Raw genomic sequence first — 17,021 nt, 5'->3', positions numbered from 1 at the left:
GAGTAAGACCACTATACAGGGCACTTACATCAGCCGCTTATTTTTGTGTACGGATATATAAAAACTATGTGATTATGAGCATTGCACATGCAAACATTTATATAATTTTCATTATGTCACTTGAATTCCAACTTAAGCACAGAAGTTTCTACCAATTTCTTCGCTATATTTCTGGGATCTCAGACTAGAGTAACTGCTTCTTCCCAGGGTACGCCATTGTATCTTTAAGTAGCAGTGTCTGTTTTTTCATCACACAAAAAAATTTAAAAAGGCAAAAAGGAGCCCCGGGCTGGTATGTATCAAGGTAAAAGGTGACAAGTGGGAGGTGTAATGTAGTATATAATCGGTGTAGGATGAGATAAGCAGCAGAAATCATTCCTCACTGAACACAACTTTCCCTTTATCACTGGCTGACATTCCTCTTACTGCAGCAGCTCAATGCAGACCCCAATATCAGACTGCTGCACACAAGGGGGAGATGGATGGGATTCTACCTACAGTAAATCTAGTAATCTTAAAAAAAGGACTTTTTAAAAAAAATTTAAATGCAATAATTTTGTCCAGCATGGAGAGTTAAACAGTTTTTGCAACTTTTAGTTAAGGGATTTGTCTACAGTCCTTTAAAAAAAAAAAAAGGCATGTAAATGACATCCTAATCCCGTTTTTCCCCAGTCTATATTCCTGCCTTCAGCTGCTCGGATATCAGAATGTATTCATGTGGAGTACAGATGATGGCAGTGACAGGTCGGCACTGGTCTCCTCCCCGAGTGTTGGTGCTTGTCAGCTGGTATCAATGCAGATAAAGGCAGGCAGATAGACGGGAAAAATCGGGTTGGATGTGAATTTAATTACATTTTTGTTTAGGGGAATAAAGGCAAATTCCATAATAAAGAAACTTATCAAATTCATAACTTTGCATGACGAAAAAAGAAATATAATAAAAAAATTGAAGTTTAGCTGCTCTTTAGTGAATGGCTGGGGTCTTTTGGTTAGAAGCGTCGCTTGTAAATAAGAGATATACAACTTATTGGCAGTGTATTATTTAACGATTGTACCGACAGGCAGAGAAAAGCCTCAGAATGCAGGGCTATAAAAGCTGTGTTCAAACAGTGTTTTCTCAATACAGTTTGTGTCACAGTTTTCCAGAAACGCTGTAAAATTGGAATGTTTCTATGAGGGTTTTTTTGGGGAAAAAATCATATTTAACTTATAATATGAACACAGGCTTAATGTAGAAATTATTAAGTTGACTACTAAACGACAAATACATTTAGTTGGCCATACGCAACAGAAAAGCCTGCTTACAATTCGGTTGGATTGGACTCCAAATTAAAAAACAGAATGTTCTAATGGGAGACTGTTCTGGCACCAGCCATTCCTCCCCTTCCGGCACCAGCCATGCCTCCACTTCCGGCACCAGCCATTCCTCCCCTTCCGGCACCAGCCATGCCTCCACTTCCGGCACCAGCCATGCCTCCACTTCCGGCACCAGCCATGCCTCCACTTCCGGCACCAGCCATGCCTCCACCTCCGGCACCAGCCATCCCTCCACTTCCGGCACCAGCCATGCCTCCACTTCCGGCACCAGCCATGCCTCCACTTCCGGCACCAGCCATGCCTCCACCTCCGGCACCAGCCATGCCTCCACTTCCGGCACCAGCCATGCCTCCACTTCCGGCACCAGCCATGCCTCCCCTTCCGGCACCAGCCATTCCTCCACTTCCGGCACCAGCTATTCCTCCACTTCCTGCACCAGCCATGCCTCCACTTCCGGCACCAGCCATTCCTCCACTTCCGGCACCGGCCATTCCTCCACTTCCGGCACAGGCCATTCCTCCACTTCCGGCACAGGCCATTCCTCCACTTCCGGCACAGGCCATTCCTCCACTTCCGGCACCAGCCATTCCTCCACTTCCGGCACCGGCCATTCCTCCACCGGCCATTCCTCCACTTCCGGCACCAGCCATTACTCCACTTCCGGCACCAGCCATTCCTCCACTTCCGGCACCGGCCATTCCTCCACCGGCCATTCCTCCACTTCCGGCACCAGCCATTACTCCACTTCCGGCACCAGCCATTCCTCCACTTCCGGCACCAGCCATTCCTCCACTTCCGGCACCAGCCATTCCTCCACTTCCGGCACCAGCCATTCCTCCACTTCCGGCACCAGCCATTCCTCCACTTCCGGCACCAGCTATTCCTCCACTTCCGGCACCAGCCATTCCTCCACTTCCGGCACCAGCCATTCCTCCACTTCCGGCACCAGCCATTCCTCCACTTCCGGCACCAGCCATTCCTCCACTTCCGGCACCAGCCATTCCTCCACTTCCGGCACCGGCCATTCCTCCACTTCCGGCACCGGCCATTCCTCCACTTCCGGCACAGGCCATTCCTCCACTTCCGGCACCAGCCATTCCTCCACTTCCGGCACCAGCCATTCCTCCACTTCCGGCACCAGCCATTCCTCCACTTCCGGCACCAGCCATTCCTCCACTTCCGGCACCAGCCATTCCTCCCCTTCTGGCACCAGCCATTCCTCCACTTCCGGCACCAGCCATTCCTCCACTTCCGGCACCAGCCATTCCTCCACTTCCCACTGAAATATGCATTTCTCCTAGTGAAGTTTACATAGTTGTGGCTGAGCAGGGAGAAATAGCTGTTGACAGAATGTGCATTTGGCACACAGCATCTAATATGTAAAAGGTCTCAGTCACATTTGATAGAAGTCGGCCAAACCCGCCACATTTGGTGGCATCAGCAAACCATCTAACGTGTGTGTGGGGGTCTCCTGACTGTCCATTACCAGATGATGTTGGGGAGAGAAGGATCTGGCCTGCTGAATTTCAATGGCCGATGTTTTGTTCTTGGGGATAGGAGTATGGCAGTTCTCCGATAGGACACAGGAGCGCTCGGCCGAGCAGAGTGTTCCTGTGTATTGGGGAGTCCAGTCTGTCCGTAAAGAGCAGTGGACCAAGTGATCACTTGGCAGATAGCTATCTAATGTGTATGGCCAGGTGAAGGCCCACTTTAGTTTCCCTTGCCTAAAAAAAGCAGAGCAGGCTAGACTCTTCCCCTCTGCACTTCATAATTCACCTGCACTAGAAGAGGGAACCAAATAGAAAGGCAAAATCAACGTCTCCTGTACGATGACATGTAAGAGTCTTCTTTCTTCTGCTCAATAAAGTAGTTATAAGCAATTTAAAATCCAACTCTCGTCTCTGCATAAGCTCTAGCAGCGGCTCTGACTTTCCCCCATGCTGTACACTGCAACGCTTCTTGTTTACCCTGGTGCAGACACAGTTGATTTATATTACAGCAAGGACAAAATAAAAAGTGGGTCACCCCAGAGAAAACAATTATAAGATAAATGGAACAAATATATTGAAGGGGTTGTCCAGTCAAACAAAAAAAAGTTCCCCAAGGGCTTGGAGCTGTAAATAGTAAACTAAAAGTGCCACTAGAAAAGCCTACAGAGAAAAAGAAGTACTGAGCCCAAAAATAAAAATTACAATGTTTATTAATGATAATTTTTATAAAACATTTTTTAAAAGTATATAGAACATGGATATGGGAACAGAGATAACTGCCTGCATTAGGGCTATCCTAATGAAATGCTAGGTGAAATCCCAAGAAACAATGAAAACCCTATATTAAGGGTCACCAATCTAACCCAAGAAGAGGTGCGAAACCGGCTAAATAAGATTAAAATAGATAAATCTCCGGGTCCGGATGGCATACACCCACGAGTACTAAGAGAACTAAGTAATGTAATAGATAAACCATTATTTCTTATTTTTAGTGACTCTATAGCGACAGGGTCTGTTCCGCAGGACTGGCGCATAGCAAATGTGGTGCCAATATTCAAAAAGGGCTCTAAAAGTGAACCTGGAAATTATAGGCCAGTAAGTCTAACCTCTATTGTTGGTAAAATATTTGAAGGGTTTCTGAGGGATGTTATTCTGGATTATCTCAATGAGAATAACTGTTTAACTCCATATCAGCATGGGTTTATGAGAAATCGCTCCTGTCAAACCAATCTAATCAGTTTTTATGAAGAGGTAAGCTATAGGCTGGACCACGGTGAGTCATTGGACGTGGTATATCTCGATTTTTCCAAAGCGTTTGATACCGTGCCGCACAAGAGGTTGGTACACAAAATGAGAATGCTTGGTCTGGGGGAAAATGTGTGTAAATGGGTTAGTAACTGGCTTAGTGATAGAAAGCAGAGGGTGGTTATAAATGGTATAGTCTCTAACTGGGTCGCTGTGACCAGTGGGGTACCGCAGGGGTCAGTATTGGGACCTGTTCTCTTCAACATATTCATTAATGATCTGGTAGAAGGTTTACACAGTAAAATATCGATATTTGCAGATGATACAAAACTATGTAAAGCAGTTAATACAAGAGAAGATAGTATTCTGCTACAGATGGATCTGGATAAGTTGGAAACTTGGGCTGAAAGGTGGCAGATGAGGTTTAACAATGATAAATGTAAGGTTATACACATGGGAAGAGGGAATCAATATCACCATTACACACTGAACGGGAAACCACTGGGTAAATCTGACAGGGAGAAGGACTTGGGGATCCTAGTTAATGATAAACTTACCTGGAGCAGCCAGTGCCAGGCAGCAGCTGCCAAGGCAAACAGGATCATGGGGTGCATTAAAAGAGGTCTGGATACACATGATGAGAGCATTATACTGCCTCTGTACAAATCCCTAGTTAGACCGCACATGGAGTACTGTGTCCAGTTTTGGGCACCGGTGCTCAGGAAGGATATAATGGAACTAGAGAGAGTACAAAGGAGGGCAACAAAATTAATAAAGGGGATGGGAGAACTACAATACCCAGATAGATTAGCGAAATTAGGATTATTTAGTCTAGAAAAAAGACGACTGAGGGGCGATCTAATAACCATGTATAAGTATATAAGGGGACAATACAAATATCTAGCTGAGGATCTGTTTATACCAAGGAAGGTGACGGGCACAAGGGGGCATTCTTTGCGTCTGGAGGAGAGAAGGTTTTTCCACCAACATAGAAGAGGATTCTTTACTGTTAGGGCAGTGAGAATCTGGAATTGCTTGCCTGAGGAGGTGGTGATGGCGAACTCAGTCGAGGGGTTCAAGAGAGGCCTGGATGTCTTCCTGGAGCAGAACAATATTGTATCATACAATTATTAGGTTCTGTAGAAGGACGTAGATCTGGGGATTTATTATGATGGAATATAGGCTGAACTGGATGGACAAATGTCTTTTTTCGGCCTTACTAACTATGTTACTATGTTACTATGTTACTATCCAGATAGTGACATATAGGTTGTCATGACCACTGATGATACAAATATGATGAGAGCGGTGTTACTGCAAAACCGCATATAAAGATTAAATATCAATATATAAGTAAGATATCCTTGCCGTGCAATAAATACTAAACAGGATATTTCATAATAGTTGGTAGTAAATATGCTTCAAAAGGAAATAAAGTGTAGTGCAACCAAAAACCAACATATTGTATCATAATATTGATGGTAAGAAGACATGATTCTAATTCATTCACATTAATCTCTTTTTCTGGACATAACAAGGATATCTTACTTCTATATTAATATTTAATCTATATATGCTGTTTTTGCAGTAACACCGCTCTCATCATACTTGTATCATCAGTGGACATAACATATATGTCACTATCTGGATAGTCCTAATGCAGGCAGTTATCTCTGTTCCAATCTCCATGTCCTATATACTTAAAAAAAAATTAAAAAAAATCATAATTAATAAACATTGTCATTTTTATTTTTAGGCTCAGTACTTCATTTTTCTCTGTAGGTTTTTCTAATATTTTTTGACGCGCCCTATTACCCTATTTATTTGGAATTTTTTTTTCTTTTAAAGTGGCGCTAAGCTACCGGCACACCTCAGAAACCAAGGCACTGACACAGGAACAGGAGAACGTCACCTTTACGCCAGTAGCTGGACCGCTGTGGCCTTTGACTGGCTGCAGCGGTCAGGTGACTTTTCAGATAATGTGCTGCTCAAGTCACCACCTGTGTCAGCAGATCATGGTTGGTGCCGGCAGGCCAATATCAGTATATTTTCTTCCTTTGCCAGGATAATCTTTTAAGGAGGAAACAGACGTTTGCGCTGAAGCTGCACTATCATTGCTCAAACTTCACAACAGATTGGTATCTTATCCAAGCAAAATGTGAGAAGTGCGAGCTCTTGAGCCACTAGTGTTGTATGAGCTCTTTCTATTTCCAGTCAATTCAGCATTTGCATCACCAGTGTTTGAAATCCTCCCCTGGCAAAGTTGCACGGCCTCCTTTCATATCCCGGTTTTGGCCTCGACATCGGAGTGGTGAAATATAACATATTAATAAAGAAGCAAGAGTGCAAAACAATCTCAGGAAAAAAAGACAAATCGCTGGCAAAAACAGAGTCACATATTCAGCAACAGGTTGACAGATTGCAAGAAAGCCCATCTGTTTATGGAAATAATCGTATTCCTGGAGAGAGCGGACAAGTACACACCAAGGCACAGAAAACAGCCAGAACACAGGGCACCAGAAGGCGTACAATTCTCCGGGAGACTTGTGCTCAGATTTAAAAAGATGTTTCTGGGACTATAAAACTGATGGCCTTGTCTTACCAGATCCCAGATTGGAGGGGATCAGCAGATTAACCTTGGGGTGTCCGCTCCACTATTCACTAGGCACTGTGGCTTGTATTATAGCCCCAATGACTGTAGTCAGAGTTGCGTCCCCTCCACCATATACCAGGCAATGTCTGACTTCTATTACAGCTATACCAGACTGACATGGATAGCTCGTCCTAACAATAGTCCATTCATTTATATAGGACATACTCAGCCACGGAATCGCTTTCATCCTGTTCTTCAGAAATTCAACAGATGTCTGTTTTGGACCATTGTCATGTTGGAAAAGTGCACGGAGTGATGGTAGCATCTTCTCTTTCAATACAGAGCATTACATCTCTGTATTCATGATACCCCCCGACACCAGAAGCTCTCATGCAGCCCCACATACTATGGACACTGCCACCACCCGGTTTCACTATAGGCACCAGGCATTTTCCAAAAAATAATTTTTCTCAATGAATGGCATTTACGGTGTCCTTATGTTGAGTCGCGTGAGAGCTGATGGTGTCGGGAGCTACATTTCACTGATGGCATCATGGATTCACAAATCACTGCTTGATATTGAAAGAGAAGATGCTACTTGGTAGACATGCACTTTTCCAACATGCGAACCTGTTCATCCCATGCCTAGAAGACTCGGTGTGGTCATTAAGTATCATGGAGGTCATACACAATACTAGATGTGGGGGGTACTCATTGTGCATCACATTATTTGAGTAAACTGAAGCTTTTATAATGAAAGTTATACTATTAACCTAGGTTAAAAAATGTTCTATAAAACGCAGTCTTGTCAAAATTTTGGAAATTGTTCACATATATATGTATTTACAGACACATATACACACACATCTATCCAGATACATCTACACACACACACACACACATCTATATGCACACACACACACACATCTACACACACACGTTAAAACAGCAGATGAAGCCAATTTGACATTTAGGGTGTAGATTTTCTAGGGTTACGTTCTCTGCACCTTGACCACCTAAGTTATTAGACAATGGTTTAAAGCTTGTGGTCTCTGGTAGGTCATACATAGTAGAAACTGGGTTGGGTCCAATATCAAGCCGCTGTCCCAAGTTTTATTCATACGTTCATATGACTCCTTTTTCTACATGCCCTATTGGATGTTGTATGGCAGTATTCTCCCATAGAAGTGAATGGAGTGTAATACATGATCTCTCTACTCTGGCAGACCACTATGGGGTGAATACACTGCTTGCCAGGAAATAAATAGAACTCTTGTACTCACAGAGATCTTATGATTGCGCATCATATTATCAAATTCCTCGTTAATTTTTTTGTACTTTTCCTCCGTGTGGGGTGTAAGGACATAAGAGCTGTCTGGGTCCGGGCTGTCGCACCCTCGGTGCTCCTTCTTGTTCAGTGCCTAGACAGTAAAGTCAATAAAAAGGATCAACACATACAAGGAAGGGAAGAAGGGTAAAACAATACTTACAGGGTCTCGCTTGAAAACAAAATCACTATCTTCATTTAGTTTGCTGAATGTCTCCTCCTCAAAGTATCTCTCAGCATCTGGGCTCTCACAACCATCTAAGCCTTTCTTTTTGAGAGTCTGAAACACAATTGGAAAATTCACTAACAAACTGCACTAACTGAATATTCAGACTTTGGGTCTAACGGAGGTCTGCCCTTCAAGATCAAAATGGGTCCATTACACCTCAATAATGACTTCATTGGTTGTGAAGACGGATTCACCAGACATTTCCTGCACTAGTGCCACCCGCACCTTGCGGTCTGGGGGACAGAAGGCATATACTACCTCCAGATGTGAGAGTCAGTATTTATTACTGAACATACACAATATGTACACAGAAAGATACAAGCAAAAAACAAACCTATGCATGGGCAAAATGGCATTAAATGCTAATAGTAAAGATGGGCAGAAGGAGTTCCAATGCCCAACTGTGTGGGAGCTGCACGCTCACCTATAGGGCATGTTCACAAGGAGTTTTTTTCCAACGTACGGTATTTTGGCTGGAAATGTCTGTTCTGTGCCAATATTGGAAAATCTCCTATATAACATGACTCATTGTGTTAAATATGAAACCTCCATTACTATTCATACAGTGGCTCGTTTATCCAATGATGTTTCCATAACTGCTTCAATAAGCGACATCTCCACCCAAATAAGTGCACTAGATAAGACGCACGCAGATGAACCCCAATGAATGGGGCCATTGAAACTGCAAATCCAGGCCAGAAGCTCACAGGACTGATTGAGTTTCCACTTAAAATATATGTTGGATTTTTCCGATACGTTTTTACTTTGTGAGTGGACCCTTAGGTCACGTTCACACCTTCAGTATTTGGTCAGTATTTTACATCAGTATTTGTAAGCCAAAACCAGGAGTAGAATAATCAGAGGAAAAGTATAATAGAAACACATCATCCCTTCTGCATTTATCACCCACTCCTGGTTTTGGTTTATTAATACTGATGTAAAATACTGACCAAATATTGATCAGCATAGACATATAAAGATCAGGATCTGCTTTTGAGTAATCAAATTAGTATGTGTTACTAAGTCCTAGAAGTACAATTTCTCCTTAAATCCTGGATAACCACTTTTAATTATTAAAAACTAACAGGCAGGTAGTTGGTAACTACCGTACTTGCCTTCTGACAGCTCAGAGTGGTCACCGACAACATGGACCAGTTGATTCGCTGGCAGAAGCTAACAGAGCAGTTCTTCCTCCGGGCTGCTCTGTCGACGGGACAAGACAGCCGACATCGTGCTGACTGACAGTCAGCTTCCCGCAGTTGGGCAGCAGGGAGCCGCCTGTCAATCAGCATGACGTCGACAGTCATGTCCTGTCAACAGAGCAGAGCAGAAAAGAAACTGCTGCTCTATAGACGTGATGTCAGCAGAAGCGGCCGAATCACCGACAGAACCCATCTATGATCGCTCTGAGCCGGCAGAGATCGGCACTAAGCACAACACCAACATAGGTAGCAACTACCTGCATGGTAATTCAGAAGTACCGTACATTATAAAAAAAGCCCTGGATAACCCCTTAAGGGTTCATACAGATGAATATATTATACAGACAAGCGCTGTCCGAGTAAAAAACATGATTCATAAGGCTCCTCAGATGACAGTGTCCGTGTGAGCAAACATCACATGTAGTATTCTCTTCCAAGTCCTAGATGACACTTGGCCATTCAAGGCTATAGGTGCAGAAAAAAAGGCTGGATCTTACACGAATCTGTGCAGCAGTATGGGATTCTTACAGATTTATTCTGGATTTGATCATACACACTGTGAACTATTGATATTTAAAGACAGATGTCTCCCGAATGTCACATGGACGTATAAAAAAAAAAAAAAACTGAGCGGAGGTGGAAAATGTGCATGACTGCTCTCCAGGACTGTCGGCGCCGATATCCCAAGCAACTAACACGTTTTTCCCTATTCTACTGATAGATAATAACTTCTATACTTCATACAACTTCTGTAACAATGAGCATTGTGGGAAAATAAGTGCAAAAAATAAAAATCATACAATAAATATATCAAACTTTATACTACAACACCTCCTTGTAGTACATCTTAACATTTTATCACATCTTTGCATCATAGTAATATACAGTAAGTATAGTAACGCATTTTTAACATTGAATTTATTGCAGTAGCATTCATAGTAATTCAATGTTATACAATACGGTTAGGTCAGTACCACCGTCATGTACAGCCGGCACGCTGGGCTACACCAGGGAATGTCTGCACTGACTCCTGGGCCAGATAATACCCATCGGTGGCCTCACCCAGAGCACATGGCACATCACACCTATGTACCACTCAGCGGTCCACACCAGACTCTGCATATACATATTGTGCAGATACCAACCGTCTGATCTGCCATGTGCTTTATCGCTCTGCCAGCATTCATCTCATTCTTCTTTATAATAAAATGTAATGGATGAGAGTGAAAATCTGCTGTGGATTTGCTTCAGAGCACAAAGTGCTTTGCTTCGCTCGCTTTACAAGGAGGTGAAGCATTTTTTTCTACAATAATACGTTGTAATTGGTTAATTTGTGGCAGATTGGCGGTGATCATTAGCTAACATGCACTGCAAGTCCATCTCGCATTACTTTGGCATGTGTTGTGCGTCTCGCAGACCTCGCTACATCAGCACATGAAGGGACAGGTGTAGCTTTCTCCAGCACCTGTCACTGCGCCGAGAGCGGCCAATCCGGTGGGTAAGAGCGCCGCCGCAGCCATACATGGAGCTGTTGTTTCAGTCTTTGAAGGTCGGATGTTGCTCGCCTCCAAAACCTTCCCAAGCTGTCAGTAATCTGTGGTCACTTTATCTGCTTGTTATTGTTAACCCCAACTGTGCTGGAAAGCCTGCCTAATGCCAGGCACATTGTGAACGTCTTAGCAGTTCCGTCAGGCTATAATGTGTCTCTCGCCAGCTATCTCTGGTGTGACAGCCACGCTCATAATGAAGACAAATTGAGGGTTTTTTTCATTCGCTCTTTTTAAATTTCCAAAATACAGTGAAATGTTTATATACAGGACATTGAACACATGGTCTCTTCTTTCATCGGAAGCGCAATGCCTTAAAAAACTGGAAATTCGGACTAGCGGCTGGCCTGGACTGTGCCTTGTCTTGTGCCACAAGCAGAAACCGCTGGGGCGAAGGGGCACGGACACAGCCTGGATCCAACCAGCTGCAGAGCAGCGCTTACAAACTCTAAGGCTACGTGCACATGTTGCGGATTAGCCTTAGGAATTTCTGGTGCGGATTCTGCATGTCTTGGCAGAAAACGCAGCTGCGGATTTGTCGCGTTTTTTGTGCAGATCCGCCGCATTTTTGGTGCGGTTTTGCTGCGGATTTTTTGCGTTTTTTTTACCCCTGTGGGTTTCTATAATGGAATGGGTATAAAAAACGGCTGCAGATCCGCAAAAAAGTAGTGACATGCTCCTTTTAATTCGCAGCGTTTCCACACTGAATTTTCCGCACCATGTGCAAAGCTTTTTTTTTTTTTCTCATTGATTTACATTGTATTGTAAATCACAGTGCAGATCTGCAGCGTTTCAGCACCGCAAAAAATGCTGCGGATCCGCAGGAAATCCGCAATGTGTGCACATACCCTGAAAGTAAAGAGCTTGGAAACACGAGCTCCTGTGCTAGGAAACCAGCCATCGCTGATGGACTGCAGCGGTGGCCAGGAGCCCAAGCAACGAGCAGTGATCTATGAGGCTATGCGCTCACGTTGCGGAATCGTGTGAGGATTTTTTTTTTAAAAATCCACAAGTAAAACGCACTTCTTTTTACCTGCAGATTTACCGCGGATTTCCTGGGGTTTTTGTGCGGATTCCACCTGCGGATTCCTATTGAAGAGCAGGTGCAAAACGCTGCAGAATCCGCACAAAGAATTGACATGCTGCAGAAAATACAACGCAGCGTTTCCGCGTGGAATTTTCCGCACCATGGGCACAGCGGATTTGGTTTTCCATAGGTTTGCATGGTACTGTACACCGCATGGAAAACTGCTGTGAATCCGCAGGGCCAAATCCGCAACGTGTGCACAGACCCCAAGGCTACCTTTCCACAAACCGCTTTGGAGGTTGAAGATTTTCTGCACTATAAGTAAAATAGGTTACCGGTACTTTAATTTTTTCAATACGCACTGTAAAAAAAAAAAAAGCATCCTGAGAACGTAGCTTTACTTACCTCCATTACCATTCCTAAGAACCCAGAGGATTTTTAATAAGCACTAAATTGTAGAGTTGCTTGTTTATAAAAGCACTTTACAGGCTTCATTACAGGAGATGTCCCCTTCTGTTAAAAGGATACATTGCATAGTACAACTGTTTAGTGCCCCTCAACCAGGGCTCAGGAGCATTTACCATGCATGTCCGTTTCCAGCAGCACTTACTACACTGCAGTAATGACAAGCCATAGCCGCCGCAGAAACGCTCCTAGATTTCATTTTTTACTTTTCTTTTGCATTTGAGAAAAGTTTTAAATCTGCAAAATAACAAATGCAACAATTTGTAAATAAATCCAGCTTCCACTACCCATTAAACAAATAAAAAAAAAAAACTTTTTATCTTTTTTTTTCTTCTCGTGGACACTACACTTATTTTCCAAACACTGACATGTGGACAGTGCCTTAGACTATAAGGGTATGTGCACACGTTGTGGATTCTCTGCGGATCCGCAGCGTTTTTTGAGGTGCAGAAACGCTGCAGATCCGCAATTAATTTACAGTACAATGTAAATCAATGAGAAAAAAAAAAAAGCTGTGCACACTTTGCGGAAAATCCGCTGCGGAAACGCTGTGGTGTAAAAGAAGTAGCATGTCACTTCTTTTTTGTGAATCTGCAGCGTTTTTGTACCCATTCCATTATAGAAAACCGCAGGGGTAAAAACCGCAGCAAATCCGCAACAAAACCGCAGAGAAAACGCACAAAAAACGCTGCGGAACCGCAGGTGCATTTTCTGCCAGGACAGGCAGAATCCGCACCAGATATTCCTAAAGGTACTGTCACACTAGACGATATCGCTAGCGATCCGTGACGTTGCAGCGTCCTCGCTAGCGATATCGTCCAGTGTGACAGGCAGCAGCGATCAGGCCCCTGCTGGGAGATCGCTGGTCGGGGAAGAAAGTCCAGAACTTTATTTCGTCGCTGGACTCCCCGTAGACATCGCTGAATCGGCGTGTGTGACACCGATTCAGCGATGTCTTCGCTGGTAACCAGGGTAAACATCGGGTAACTAAGCGCAGGGCCGCGCTTAGTAACCCGATGTTTACCCTGGTTACCATCCTAAAAGTAAAAAAACAAACACTACATACTTACCTACCGCTGTCTGTCCTCCAGCGCTGCGCTCTGCTCTCCTCCTGTACTGGCTGTGAGCGTCGGTCAGCCGGAATGCAGAGCGGTGACGTCACCGCTCTGCTTTCTGGCTGCCCGGCGCTCACAGCCAGACCAGAGAAGCAGAGCGCCGAGGACAGACGGCTGTAGGTAAGTATGTAGCGTTTGTTTTTTTACTTTTTAGGATGGTAACCAGGGTAAACATCGGGTTACTAAGCGCGGCCCTGCGCTTAGTTACCCGATGTTTACCCTGGTTACCGGGGACCTCGGGATCGTTGGTCGCTGGAGAGCGGTCTGTGTGACAGCTCTCCAGCGACCAAACAGCGACGCTGCAGCGATCCGGATCGTTGTCGGTATCGCTGCAGCGTCGCTATGTGTGACGGTACCTTAAGCCTAATCCGCAATGTGTGCACATAGCCTTAGGCTACATTCCCACAATGAGTTTTTGGAGAGTTTTGTAAGCTGCGAATTTTGGGGGGAAAAAATAGGAAAAAAAAATACAAGTAATTCATTTTACTTAATGAGCGCAGAAAATCTGCAACATCAAAAACTCACCATGGGAACATAGCCTAATGAGTACATGTTCAGAGCACCAGACTGCGAAATGAAAGGGCAGAAGTTCTCATCCGAGCTCGGTGTCTCGGCTAATCCTCGGGGACACAGTGTTAGTGGAGTACGGTCTCATGAGAAGAGTAGGAGTGAGGACACCATGCTGCGTGTGCGTCTGTCTGTGGGGGTCTAAGCTCCAGGAACTTCACCAAATCAAAACAGAGTGGTATGACCAAACTTATCTGAAACAAGCGGTACATTCCCTGTTGGCCATACACATTAGCCTGCCAATTTACACAGGATCTGCTGACAAGCAAATGATGAAGCCAATCCCCCAGGATTTCAACATGTCTTGTGCCTGTTTTCCCATCTACCCCAGATCCAAAGAGCATATAAGACTGTGCAAGCCAGTGCACATGTGCGATTTTCTAGAATGAGTGCTATCCAGGTTTTTCACAGATGCACTCGTATTTATGCTATTCTATGGGGCCGTGCACATGTCCAACTTCTTCCTTGATCCGACGGCAATGCAAGTTCAAAAATCTGCACCGCACTGGGAAGACATCAGAGCATGCCCCGATTTTTACAGACTAACAGAATTGAGAAGGCGGAGAACCTTTTATGTATTTATTTTTTCTCTTCATGTTTGAGAAAATTTGATGTCAATCTGATCAGAGTAATTCGACCTGTTTATTTGGATGTGAAAAACTGTTGTGGGACCCGACCCTTGTAGTCCCTTTACGTAAGCCAATAATTGGAGAACAAGTGTTCCTAGGAAACTTCATTGCTGAAAATTGGGCCATTTAATGGACTGGCAATCACCTGAAGATCAAGCAAAAAAGTTTGTTGGTCAAGCGTGATATCTTTTGTTTGGGCTTAAAAAAAACACAACCAAAAAACAAAAAAAACCATCATTATTGGCAACACATCATCCTATGTTCTGGGGTTTATCTGCTGTCACTATGTAGGCGGTCAGCAGTGGTTTACGGCCTGGTTCAGCTCTGGTAAAAATTGACAATCGACAGACAAGCATTTAGCTCACAGCTCTCATGTGAGGCCGTTATACTTCCAACAGAAGAACTACAATGTCTAGAATGCCCTCTAATGAAGCACTTATTACCCTCGGGCAGGTCATCGCAGTGGCCATCGACTACCCTTCCTGTCTCCAGCAGCTTTTCTTGACCTAGAAATGAGCCTGCCAATCTCCTAGCCATGGTGATGAGCCAGGACTCCTTTGTTGAGAACTTTAAAAAAAATCCTAAATTTCTATCCAGTGTGTAAACAGTCAGAGGCAAATTTACCTATCGGAGACTCCGTGAGCTAAAAATGACAATACAAATATTATTGCATCTGATGCTCACAGCTTTATCTACACAGCAGCACCGCCACAAAAGAAACAAGAAATCCACCGCCTACAAGGACAAGGAGCCGTGTGTGAGAGGAGCCGGGCCCGAATTCTCATAATGATAGCAGGCTCCCCCTCAGGACGGGACAGCACAGAAAGGTCACAGCCACTCCGAAACATTCACACAGATAAGATGATGGCCGCCGAGGACACCGGAGATGGGGACAATTTTAGAGGACAATGCAGTAATTAAAGGGGATGTCCAGGAGTATAAAATATATCTGGGCCACAGGTGCGTAACTGCAGATGGACTGCGGCAAGACTGACCGCCCTGATCTCAGGTCATGTACAGCTAACAGCAGTGTATAAGTACCAGGGTGGAGGACAAGGCAGCGGCTATAGGTTCAACAGCAGAGCACTATCCCCATACAGATACACCGCTGTGTGCACCATCCCCATACAGATACACCGCTGTGTGCACCATCCCCATACAGATACACCGCTGTGTGCACCATCCCCATACAGCAACACCGCTGTGTGCACCATCCCCATACAGCAACACCGCTGTGTGCACCATCCCCATACAGATACACCGCTGTGTGCACCATCCCCATACAGCAACACCGCTGTGTGCACCATCCCCATACAGCAACACCGCTGTGTGCACCATCCCCATACAGATACACCGCTGTGTGCACCATCCCCATACAGATACACCGCTGTGTGCACCATCCCCATACAGTAACACCGCTGTGTGCACCATCCCCATACAGCAACACCGCTGTGTGCACCATCCCCATACAGTAACACCGCTGTGTGCACCATCCCCATACAGCAACACCGCTGTGTGCACCATCCCCATACAGATACACCGCTGTGTGCACCATCCCCATACAGCAACACCGCTGTGTGCACCATCCCCATACAGCAACACCGCTGTGTGCACCATCCCCATACAGATACACCGCTGTGTGCACCATCCCCATACAGATACACCGCTGTGTGCACCATCCCCATACAGTAACACCGCTGTGTGCACCATCCCCATACAGCAACACCGCTGTGTGCACCATCCCCATACAGTAACACCGCTGTGTGCACCATCCCCATACAGCAACACCGCTGTGTGCACCATCCCCATACAGATACACCGCTGTGTGCACCATCCCCATACAGCAACACCGCTGTGTGCACCATCCCCATACAGTAACACCGCTGTGTGCACCATCCCCATACAGCAACACCGCTGTGTGCACCATCCCCATACAGATACACCGCTGTGTGCACCATCCCCATACAGTAACACCGCTGTGTGCACCATCCCCATACAGCAACACCGCTGTGTGCACCATCCCCATACAGCAACACCGCTGTGTGCACCATCCCCATACAGATACACCGCTGTGTGCACATCCCCATACAGATACACCGCTGTGTGCACCATCCCCATACAGTAACACCGCTGTGTGCACCATCCCCATACAGCAACACCGCTGTGTGCACCATCCCCATACAGCAACACCGCTGTGTGCACCATCCCCATACAGCAACACCGCTGTGTGCACCATCCCCATACAGATACACCGCTGTGTGCACCATC

The 17,021-nt window shown here is 45.1% G+C and overlaps 1 protein-coding gene across 9 annotated transcripts in view; it reads right to left on the bottom strand.

The window, feature by feature from the left end:
• Positions 1-17,021, bottom strand: part of MEF2A (myocyte enhancer factor 2A) — a 205,963-nt gene that overhangs the window by 44,578 nt on the left and 144,364 nt on the right. For 5 of the 9 annotated variants that reach the window (XR_011320817.1, XM_069766296.1, XM_069766297.1 and 2 more), the window contains exons 4-5: positions 8,136-8,252; positions 7,929-8,066 (exon numbers count right to left, since the gene is read on the bottom strand). Coding sequence is in view for 8 of the 9 variants with exons in the window: in XM_069766296.1 (XP_069622397.1) it covers positions 7,929-8,066; positions 8,136-8,252 (255 nt within the window). In the remaining variant the exon portion in view is untranslated. The remainder of the gene's footprint in view (positions 1-7,928; positions 8,067-8,135; positions 8,253-17,021) is intronic. The other 4 variants (XM_069766299.1, XM_069766301.1, XM_069766298.1 and 1 more) reach the window with 2 other exon arrangements.

Source organism: Ranitomeya imitator, chromosome 4, assembly GCF_032444005.1.
Source record: "Ranitomeya imitator isolate aRanImi1 chromosome 4, aRanImi1.pri, whole genome shotgun sequence".
Taxonomy (NCBI): Eukaryota; Metazoa; Chordata; class Amphibia; order Anura; family Dendrobatidae; genus Ranitomeya; species Ranitomeya imitator.
The sequence above is the reverse complement of the archived record's forward strand: the minus strand, read 5'-3'. Positions and strand labels throughout refer to the sequence as shown.